Source organism: Lethenteron reissneri, chromosome 26 (genome assembly GCF_015708825.2).
Source record: "Lethenteron reissneri isolate LAM-NWPU_2019-01 chromosome 26, ASM1570882v1, whole genome shotgun sequence".
Classification (NCBI taxonomy): Eukaryota; Metazoa; Chordata; class Hyperoartia; order Petromyzontiformes; family Petromyzontidae; genus Lethenteron; species Lethenteron reissneri.
In genome coordinates this window covers 14,348,565-14,360,057 of record NC_083804.1, presented here as the reverse complement: position 1 = coordinate 14,360,057, position 11,493 = coordinate 14,348,565, and the positions used below count along the sequence as shown (strand labels likewise).

General features: G+C 48.7%; 1 protein-coding gene across 2 annotated transcripts; it reads left to right on the top strand.

The window, feature by feature from the left end:
• Window positions 1-745: 745 nt before the first annotated feature.
• LOC133348053 (transmembrane protein 186-like) lies at window positions 746-7,325 on the top strand. 2 transcript variants are annotated; one of them, XM_061560888.1, is made up of 4 exons: window positions 746-879; window positions 4,026-4,151; window positions 5,271-5,424; window positions 6,220-7,325. In XM_061560888.1, the coding sequence occupies exons 1-4, from the start codon at window positions 764-766 to the stop codon at window positions 6,580-6,582; spliced, it is 759 nt and encodes a 252-aa protein (XP_061416872.1). In that variant the 5' UTR covers window positions 746-763; the 3' UTR covers window positions 6,583-7,325. The 2 variants fall into 2 exon arrangements, with proteins under 2 accessions (XP_061416872.1, XP_061416873.1); XM_061560889.1 differs by lacking the exon at window positions 746-879 and adding an exon at window positions 1,597-1,839.
• The last annotated feature ends 4,168 nt before the right edge of the window (window positions 7,326-11,493 follow it).

The window sequence follows — 11,493 nt, the reverse complement described above, 5'->3', positions numbered from 1 at the left end:
TGATTTAAAGCTTTCGTGACTGCAGGGATTCATCTTCTTGGTTCTTTCGGTAAAGTCACGTAGAAGGGAAGTAATAAAATAATAAAAATTAAACATAATAAAATTATTCTCACGACGTTTCGGCCACAACGCAAGCAGCCGTCCTCAGGTGAAAACCAGGTCCGTCGAGGCGACAGAGTCTTCACCTGAGGACGGCTGCTTGCGTTGTGGCCGAAACGTCGTGAGAATAATTTTATTATGTTTTATTTTTATTATTTTTATTATTTTATTACTTCCCTTCTACGTGTCTTTACCGAAAGAACCAAGAAGATGTATTTAGATTATTTTGCTGCTGTAACTTTCCACACGAAAAGCCACTTTGCTGAGCCATCGTGTGTGGCACAGGTGGCTTCTAAAAAAACAAGTTAATACCTCAGTGGGCATTACCCGATAAGACAATATTTAGTTGGGTTTTATTTGTATAGTTCCCGAAGCGATTTACCTTTCCTATACTTTGCACTCATGTCATGTTTTATATTGTTTATATAGTTTTTTTTTTAATATCGTTTGCAGTCTAAACACATACATTCGGATGCAGTCTGCAAATGGGGCAGCAATCCATTTACAGTTCCCGCGTTGCCATGGAGACCCCCCCCCCCGGCGAGATGACGTCACAACCCCCCCCGGCGAGATGACGTCACAACCCCCCCGGCGAGATGGACGTCACCCCCCCCGCATCTCGTTGGGGGCGGGGCCCTCGCCTCGCTTCACCCCCCTGACCAAGATGGCCACGTGGCCGCTCCGCGTCCGACCTCTGCCTCAGCTACTCCTCCGCGCCGCCAACTCGGCCGGCCGCCACCCTGCCGCCCCCCTCGTCGCGGAGCTCACGACACTGTCGAGGTATAGAGCGAGAGAGGTGGGGGGCACGGACCTCAGCACGCAGCCAGCGCGTCGTCATCTCTGACCCACTAACACCAACGACCTCCTCCATTCGTTAGCGCGGCAGCGCGCATCAACCACACGGGAAGGGACTGCGGCAAACATCGTCGCGGGGTGTATTCATCACACTTGAAGGGGGAGGGGTTCGGCGCGGTAAGGGTCTGCGGTAAACGGTGCTTGATTATATTCTTGGTTAGAGTCAACATGCATCTTCTTGGTTCTTTCGGTAAAGTCGCGTAGAAGGGAAATAATAAAATAAAAAAAATAAAAAAAATTATCACAACGTTTCGATTGCAACACAAGCAATCATCATCAGGTGTGAAAACCACAGCAATAAAAAAAATTCTAATTTTTTCAAATGTTCTTGCTGTGGTTTCTCACCTGATGACGATTGCTTGTGTTGCAATCGAAACGTCGTGAGAATTTAATAGTTTTTTTTTATTTTATTATTTCCCTTCTACGCGACTTTACCGAAAGAACAAGAATATGAATCTCTACAGTCACGAAAGCTTTAAATCGAAAGGGACTTGATTATTTTGGGTTGTCTTTAACACGAAACAGATAACTTTTATCTTATTTATTTTACCAGGTAACATCGTATTTGTTTTAACCAGGTTAAGGGCCCAATATAATTTCACATTGCGTGACCCCTTGAGTTAGCACGTGGTGGCGCACACACACATAACAAACTTAACACGTTTGTCAACAACGTTGCGGCCTTAACTGCAAAATATATTCAGCAATAGGCAATGCATTTCATTCATGGAGCAACATTGGACGAAATTGCTTATTTTTTCTAATTCGTGCTTTGGTTAAAGCTTGAACAACTTGTGATTGGTTGATGGTTCGCAGTTGTTGGCTCGTGGTTGTTGTTATTTGACCGTTAACTCGTAAATTCGCATGGATGTCTCAACCCATACGGTTTGTACCCCGTGTTCTTGTACACGGAAATTGAATTTTCAGGTCTTTTTGTTTGTTTTTCTCTCGTGATGGGACTTTTTAGGATGAATGTTGAGATTTTTAAGGGGCACGCGGTGACCAATAAGGTCTGAATTGATCCGTAATAAGAAAAAGGCACTGATGATTTGAAGCGCTCTACCTAGCATTTACCTGTTTTAAACCTTTTTCATGTGTAGTAGTACCCCAGTAATTACCCTGTGATCGGGTTATTTGTACGGGGTAAGGGTAAAAGGTCGGATAAAGATAGGCTCGTTGCTTTTGACCTTTTACCTTACCTTGCTAAAGGGTAAAAGGTAGGGGATAGAGTGATTGCATTGTGGTAAGGGTAAAGGTAGGCTCATTGTTTTGACTTTACCTTGCAGAGGCCTAACAATAGATGAGAGTGTTGTGGACCTGCAAGTGCGGTGGTAGTTGAGACGAAACGCCCGGGTCTGCTGGTGAACAATCTGTGAGGACGAGTTAAGTAGTCTTTTGAGTCTCGTCGCATTCTGCAGTCAATCTGTTTTTTTACGTGCCAATATTTGTTCAGGAAGGCCGCGGAGTAATGAATTCACGAATTTCGATTTAACGCTTTCGTGACTGCAGGGCTTCATCTTCTTGGTTCTTTCGGTAAAGTCACGTAGGTAGAAAAAATAAAAGATCACGACGTTTCGCAACACAAGTTCCCCCCCACCACCTCTCTCTATACCACCTGAAGACGGTCGTTTGTGTAGCGAAACGTCGTGATCTATTATTTTTTCGACCAACGTGGCTTTACCGAACGAACCAAAGAGTAAAGAAAGGGCACTGATAAGGGGTTGACAGGTTTGTTTGTATTCGTCAACACAGCTGGACTTGGTTAATGGTTGACATGATGTACATTTGTAAATGGTTGATACAACTTGCTTGTGATTGGTCTGTTGGGTTAACGTAGCCTGTTCTGATTTGGCTGATGGTTCAACAAAAATTTAAATGACACAATCCTGGTCTCTTGAGTTTCCACCACATTGTTTAAACGAATGAACTTGACCTGGCACCGGAGCTCATGATTGGTCAATATTGTGCTTTATTAGTCGACGTTTTAACACAGCTTGGCTCTTGATTGGTTAACGGTAGACATGTTGTACATGTTGAGAATGGTTGACACAACTTGGTCGTGATTGGTCCTTTGGTTGACGTAGCTTGTTCCTGATTTGCTGACTGTTAGATCAAAATGCAAATGACACAGTCCTGATCTCTTGGTCTGACACCGGAGCTCATGATTAGTCAATATTGTGCTTTATTGGTCAATGTGTAGTGACATTTTATTATGTTTTATTTTTATTACTTTCTACGTGACTTTACCGAAAGAACCAAGAAGATGAATCCCTGCAGTCACGAAAGCTTTAAATCGAAATGTAGTGACATAGCGCTGACTGTTGGACAGCAACTGCAGGTGGGCACTTAGCGCACACGCCGCTGAGCATATACGCGGGTGTGCCGGCAGGGCGGAGGAAGTGGGGTAAGGGTCATGATAGACCTCGTGTGGAAGCCCCTGGAATCCTCTAGAGCAGGGGTCGGCAACCTACGGCTCCGGAGCCGCATGCGGCTCTTTACGGGTTGCTTCTTGACGATATGTACGTCAGTATGTACTCAGATGCATTGCGGCTCTTGAAATACTGAATTTTGTACCGAATTGGAAAGAAATGGCTCTTCTTGTTATTTTGGTTGCCGACCCCTGCTCTAGAGGGTTCGAGAAGGGAGGCGCGGCTAGTGCGGAGCCAAGCCGCTCCGATGGGAATATAAGCAGCGGAGAGCGAGAGCTCTGGGCTACCTGTTCTGGGATTGAACTCGTCTCGTCGTCGCTGTCATCCTCGTCGCCCTCGTCGCTGCCGCCTTCGCCCGATTATGGCGCGGCCGGACAGTGGTTGGCTGTCCCGGTCGACGCCGTCGGTGCAACGCGGACAGGGTCGTGTCTGGGACGAGACGCGTGGCAGCGGGGTCGTGTTTGAGAGAGAGAGAGAGGGGGGGCCCGAGTGGTGGCATGAGCTCGGCAACAACGAATAAGGAGGGCAGAGCGGTGCCTCCTGCGACCACCTCGTCTCCGGCTGACTGTGTGTGCGTCGCACGCCACTCGCATGCAGAGACGACACTACAAATGTTTACTGCAGATCTGTCCTCCCCTGCAGGTGGCATGGACTGCGTAGAAACAACAGTAGCATCATTACCTGCGCAAGTCTCAGCAGCCGTGGGTTCAATGCTGGACGACCTCTTACGACAGCGCGGGGCTCTGCCACTCACGACCCGGCGTCAAGGTCATCATCGGAGTCAAATGTGGACTCCCCCAAATCCTTCCACTGCTAACATTCAAATGATCTAGAATACTGCCGACAGACCCCTCAATCACGCCCCGTAAATGAGCTCCACATCACTCCAATTCTCAAAACTTTCCACTGGCTCTCGATCCGTAAACCGGACAATTCAGGATTCTCCACAGCCTCGTCTTCCCTGCCTACCTCTCCTACTCGCACGCTCTTCAGCTCCACCAACCGAGGCCTTCCGTTAAAACTCTCAGTCACCCTCCCCCCCTGAATGGGAGGTCACTGCTGCTGCTGTGCTGGCCGTGAGGTCTGAGAATCCCCTCCCGTGGTCATTTGTGCTGTTCAGGTCCAGGCTCAAGACCTTCCTCGTATCCACTGCCCATAACTGCCTGTCTCTCCATAATAATGGTTTTTTGGGTTAGATCGCGTAAATATAAAATGTGTCGTTAAAACCCGCCACCACCCAACACAGCCAATTAGCAAGGTTTGTCACGCAAACAAAACATGCTAAAAACATGCCAACTCGTTCACCTGTCTCCTAAGTCTCTCTTCTCCTCTCTGCCCAGTAGCCTTGTGCTCTTCGTCATCCATCTGAAAATAATCCACAAAAAAGCCTCCCCCCCCACCTCCGGCCGCCCCTCCCCCCCCCTCTTTAGTTACCAATATTTTCACGACCCCTTCCCCTTCTACGTCTGTTTGCACAGTCTCCTGAGACGCAATCACATTCAGACTCTTTCAAAATTCAAATACACTTTATTTGGGGCGGTGAAACAAGCAGCATTTTTTGCAAAGGGTATGCGGTTCGTTCCCAGTGGCCCCCCAGGTTGATACTGTGGGCGTAGTAACCAAAATGCAAGCCAACTTCACAATGGACGCTAAAGATCCTGTCACATTCGAAAAAAAGGTAGGCCTTGTGTGCCGGCATCACGGTTAAAAGTTGCCAAATTTTACCCGCAAACTACCTCACTGGGTAAAGGCACGTAATATAAACATAGCCCACTCTTGTGAGACTGCGGACTGCTATCATCTGCGGAACGTAGCAACTTCCTTCGTGATAGCCAGCCGCTATAAGAATGGCGCCAATATCGAATGCGCTCCCGATTTGATTCGCAGGTCAACATCGGGAGAGGATGGAAGGGGTGATATCTTCATTCCGATTTACCGCTTCCCGGCCATCAGAGCGACGCGCTTCATATCGCGACTCAAGAACGTGCAGACGATATTCATGGTGGTTGCATTGCCACCCATCTATTACCTGCACACGCAGGTGAGACTGGGGGAAACTGGCAGTTCAAAGGGTTCATAATGGCCGTGTCAGAGCTACTAACCCTGAAACAGCTGAGATCCTGGGTTTGAATCAACATTTCAACCGCCAGTAGTTAAACCAGGTTGTCAAGTGAGGTGAAGTGATTGTATGTCAATTCAAGGCACCACGCTGTCAAATGTATTCTCTCCAACAATAGATCAGTCAACAGTAAGTCAATATTTCTGCCCACCCTACTCCGAAGGACCGTTTCCCAAAACGTTAGACATTTGATACATTTTTTTTTCTGTTGAAGGCCTTGTTAATTACAAAGCTGTTGAATATCTTTAAAAACGTTGCGTTTGTGCACTGCTGCCAACGAAATTCCTTAATATGCATTTTACCTGATGCTTGTGGCAGATTGATATCAGGAGAATGTTCAATTTCATCTAGCCTTTGGCTAAAATGCACCAACAATGGGCAAATAGCCAAAGGAATTAGAAATACCTTGGCAAATGGCCAAGGCACTTCAACCATAAATCTTGCATGTTTGCGCGCATGTGCAAGGTAGCACAGTGGGGAGTGCAAGCGGTGCATGTGCCAGTCATCTCGCTCAGTTTATCCATGACTCCTGGGTCACACCTGGATCTGTCCCATGACCTCTTTGCCAGCCAGCGAGCCTTGGACACTTCACGTGATGATCTCAAAGTGCACCTCGCACCCAAGAGCCCCGCAGTGATGACATCGCTCTCACTCGATGGCAAATGACAGCGGCTGTTGTTTGTTTGTCGTCGTCGTCGCGTGCGGGGTGAGCGGCAGGGCCTGGTGGACGAGCACTCATTGCGGCTAACGTCGGGCGTTGCCGCCCTCGCCTGCTGCTCCCTCTACGGCATCAGCCACTACCTGCGACGCTGGGTGGGGCTGATGGCGCTGAGCGCCGACGGCAGCACGCTCCGTGTGTCGCACCTCTCCTTCTGGGGCGGGCGCCGAGACCGCTTCGTGCCCGTGGCGGACGTGGTGCCGCTCTCCGAGGGCCGTGACCGACCCCAGGACCCGCTGCTAGCGCTGCGCTGCTACTCGCACCGCGACGTGCTGTACTTCTCGCTGCGCTACGGCCGCGTGCTCGACGGCGTGAAATTCCGCGCCGTCTTCGGCGATACGTTCGTCTCACCGGATCGGTGATGGTGAAAATAAAAAACACACCATGCTGCCGTAAGAATGTGGAGTTGAAACCACTGGCACAGAACTAATATTGGCGAGCGGGATAAGAGGCTCGTTTGAGCAGGAAGACATGCTCTTACATCCCCTTCCTACAAACGTCCCAGCCGTCCCAGCCGTCCGTGCTGTTGACTCCCTGCGTCTATCCAAGTCCAGGCTCGAGACCTTCATTTTCCGACCGACTGCCTCTCCCTACAAATATAAACACTTCTCCTGTCACCGTACATCTTCTTGAGATGCAGTAACATCTAAGCGCTATATTATTCCACGTTGTATCCCTTATGGGGCCGATTAACCTCCAATAAAACTTTAACTGGCGACCTCCGACTGCCGAGTCGAGTGCCCTGAGCATACTGCCACCTCGCTGGGCGTTGTGCCGTCATTGCGCAAAACTGTTGTTTTTAAAACAACACTTTTAATCTTTAAACGAACTGTGTTTAAACGGTGTGTGTTAAGGAGCCCAGTACCCGTGGAACCTGTGAAGCGCAATGTTTCATTGTCAACAAGGGTCATAATCTGATGAAAATCTGCTCGATAATCAACTCTTTTGAGTTCTATTCTTGGCCACAGCTGACATCAGTGGTGAGTGATAACCAAACTGGTCCTGGGCACTCCCCCGACTCTCACCGACCAGCGTGGTGAAGTATGTTTAAACCCCCATATAACCGGCATGGCATTCGTCCAGCGGTGTATTAACAAGGGCTGTACATTCTACATTCTTGTGTAGTGCTTGTGTAAGATTACGCTGCAAATGGAATGGAAGCTCCCGTAATTCTTAGGCTTGCCAGCTTTGTTTTACTTTTTATCCAATATAAATACAAAACGTGAAAATAATTCAATCGGATCTCGTGATGGTTTACACGTGCGTTTTACACTTACGTCAGTTGCGGCTGTAAAGGTATAGCCAGGGACTGGTGAACTCGTTAACACATCATTTACAACAGCCCATAAAGTCACCCAGGTCAGCGGTTCAAATGCCAACCAAAGGTCAACTCAGCCCATCATCATCATCCTCCGGGGGTCGATAGAATTTGGCAATACCACTTTGTGGGAAGCCAACAGTGGATAGACTCCCACTTGCCATGGGAATGTGGAATGTGCACCACTGGCCGAGGAAGGACTACCAGCAGAGATGAGTACTGTCCAATGCTCATATACGGAGAGACAATCTAGTTTACTTTTGTTGATAGAAATAAACTACTGCCCTTTGTCATCCATCCACTGTTAATAAATGAAACCACTGCTGGAAGTAGACCTCCCCACCAGGGGGCGGGGGCTGTTTGACCATACTTCACCACGCTGGTCCACAGCCACTGCTGTTATCCGTCGCCAGGAATCGAACTCTGCAGGTTATCTGGATTCACAGCGGAGTGCGCTGACCATTGCACCACAGCTCCCCAAAGTTTAGATTCATTGACAGGTACATTCTTTTGGGTCTTTCGGTAAAGTCACGGAGATAGGCTCTATCTACGCGACTTTACCGAAAGACCCAACAATATGAATTCCTTCTTTGGTTCTTTGGGTAAAGTCACGTATAAAGATAAAATAATAAATTAAATTAAATACTAGCATACGACGTTTCGATTGCAACACAAGCAATCATCAGGTATAAATTAAATAGAAACACAAATCTAGTATACTTAGAAATGTAATGTAATACAACAGAGAGTCGGATAACATAACAGTCAACACCCTATCTGGTTGATTACGTTCTTCCTGAGAATGCTAAATTTGAGAGAGAGATTAAACACAGAACCAGAAACATAGAATAATTCCTGCAGTCACGAAAGCTCCAAATTAAGTTTAAATATGAATTCCTGCAGCTGCGAAAGCTTTAAGTCAAGGTTTCATTGACAGGTGTTGTTTAACCCAGTCCCGAGCGGCTTTAATGTGCACGAGCGACGCAATACTGCACGTGTTTTATTACTTAGCGTGGTTGTAAAAAGGTGCTTTCGTTTGACAGCCGATAAGGAGGCGGATTCGATTTCAGTCTGTGAAGGATGTCAGCTCATTGCTTCATTTAACGAGCCTTGGGACCCCATGCTAGACCTTGGGAGTTTATGAAGGCCTCACGACTGAGGTCTCTACGGTATATGGAGACGTTTACTGTTTGACATCGACAATTACAATTCACCACGATCATTATTCTGACGTCGTATTCGACGAGTAAATTGACTTGGCCAGCTGGCTACATCGCCTATTGGCGCGGGATAATAGCCGATGGCACGAGACGGTTGAATGAGGGGAAGGGTTCCAAGGCTCTAGGACAAGCACCACCGTCATGAGCGATGTCAGTGATGGGATCAGTTCACGTGCGGGGAGATGAGAGGACCAATGGTGGGCGGTTGGGGAGGCCTCCATCCAGCGGTGGATAGACAATGGCCCGTTCTAAATAACGATTTTGAACACTTAGAACGATAACATGAAATGGCTTCATCGCCACAGAATACGTTGAAAGGCAAGGCCATTAAGCAAAGGGCTGTTTATTTTTAGTATTTGCAAAATGCAAAACCCCTGGATCTGCCGTCTCCCCAGGCTCATCAGTCGGGTTGCAGTGGCCACGTGTATAATTCATGTCGGGAGGGTAGAAAAGCTATTGCTGCATTTAGAGTGATCATCATCAGTGGTGGTGGTGGTGGTGGCCTCGGGCGAAATAAAACTAAGCAAACGACGAGGGGCACAAATAGCTCAATGTGTCGCCGGCTCGTAAACAGCGTGAGATTAACATCAGCTGGAATTCAAATTCTCAAAAAATTTTTTTATCCCAGTGATATTAAAATAAGCTGATTCATCTTATCTATCGAGTCGGCATCTATATTCACTCTCGTATCGCTCTGTATCGTCTCTTAAAAAGAGTCTACATGTACAGCGCTGTCTCATCGGTATCTCTCGTCTCCATATATCTCTCACTGGTCTGAATATTCTCTGCTCTCGTTTCACCAAATCGAAGAGGGGGTCTCCAAATATCTTCTTGGTTCTTTCGGTAAAGTCACGTAGAAGGGAAGTAATAAAGTAAAATAATAAAAATAAAACATTATTATTTTATTACTTCCCTTCTACGTGATGACTTTACCGAAAGAACCAAGAAGATGAATCCCTGCAGTCACGAAAGCTTTAAATCAAAGGTCTCCAAATACTTTCTGCTTCGGCCCCCTTGCTAATAGGGGGGGGGGAGGTTATAGCCAAACACTCATTCGTGTAAAGGTCCACACTGTGTAAGCAGTACCCTCCTGGATAGAAGCCTTGAGACTCGGCGGCGAGGATTTCCTGGCTCAACAAAAGGAGCACAATGCCACCGTTGACAGCTGAACCAAAACACAATTGCACCACAACAATACTGTCCAGTCTGGATTTGAAGCTTTCGTGACTGCGGGGGATCCATTCGCTTTGGTTCTTTCGGTAAAGTCACGTGGGTAGAGAAGTAATAGGTCTCGACGTTTCGATCGCAACGCAAGCGACCGTCATCAGGTGAGACAATCACAGCAGGGAAACTGCTGAACAAAATGTGAAGGGTCAATTCATTGGGGGGGGGGGGGGGGAGCTCAAGACATCTGGACCACTCTGTAGAGCACGTGGAGTTGCCGCTATTTCATGGACTAACAAAAGACAAAGGCCCCCCCCACCGTGTAGCCTTAACAGACTGTTTGGGTCAAGTGCTGTGCGCGAGTAGCACCCATGAAGGGCCGCCCGCCGGCACTGTGGAACACGAGAGGGTGGGTGGCGGTGACGTCCCCGCGGCGCTCGTGCCAGGCTAGGTGCACACTGAGGGCCATCACGTGCCGTGTGGACAGGTCACGGGACGGGCTCGGGTCCCATGACTGGCGCACAAAGACAAAGATCCCCCGTGTAGCCTTCACAGACTGGTTGGGGCAAGTGCTGTCAGCGAGTAGCAGCAGCACCGATGAAGGCCACCGACACTGTGGCACACACACAGAGTGGGGTGGGTGGCCAGCCACCACGCCCGGCCGCCTTTGTCTCCCCTTACCGGGTACTCATTTGAGGCTGAGTCGACCTAGGGGAGGCCCAGGACCGGTTCAGATAATCGTCACTCGTTGGTGACCGTGAGCGGGGAATCGAACTCGGTTCGTAGCGCGGCAGCGGCGCGCTAACCACTACACCCACCGCTCCCCATTGGCTGGCGTACACCCCCACACGGACTCACACACACAATGTTGTAACGCAGCCAAACTCGACAACATATTCACAAACACGCATCTTGCACACATCCACGTTTACACCCATTATAATATAACGTGTATTGAACAATCGCACGCACGCACAGATCCACAGCTCCCCTTAGTAAATGAAATACATCAGGGTCGGTAAAACCCCCGGTGGACACAATCACCATCACCACCACCAGCATCACCACAATCACTACCAGCATCACCACCACCAGCACCATCATCACCACCAGCATCACCACCACCATCACCACCAGCATCACCATCATCACCACCATCATCACCAGCACCACCACCAGCACCATCATCACCACCACCAGGATCACCATCACCACCAGCATCACCACCATCATCATCATCACCACCACCAGCACCACCATCACCACCAGCACCACCAGCATCACCACCACCAGCACCATCATCACCACCACTACCATCACCACCATCATCACCACCACCAGGATCACCATCACCACCAGCATCACCACAATCACCACCAGCATCACCATCACCACCACCAGCACCACCATCACCACCAGCATCACCACCACCATCACCACCAGCATCACCATCACCACCAGCATCACCATCATCACCACCATCATCACCAGCACCACCACCAGCACCATCATCACCACCACCAGGATCACCATCACCACCAGCATCACCACCATCATCATCATCACCACCA

Bases quoted from the DNA above. Each gene is read 5' to 3' on its own strand.
- LOC133348053 (XM_061560888.1), top strand. From the start codon at position 764: ATGGCCACGTGGCCGCTCCGCGTCCGACCTCTGCCTCAGCTACTCCTC. The intron at 880-4,025 runs GTATAGAGCGAG...CCTCCCCTGCAG, and splicing joins GAGCTCACGACACTGTCGAG to GTGGCATGGACTGCGTAGAA. The intron at 4,152-5,270 runs GTCATCATCGGA...TTTGATTCGCAG, and splicing joins ACTCACGACCCGGCGTCAAG to GTCAACATCGGGAGAGGATG.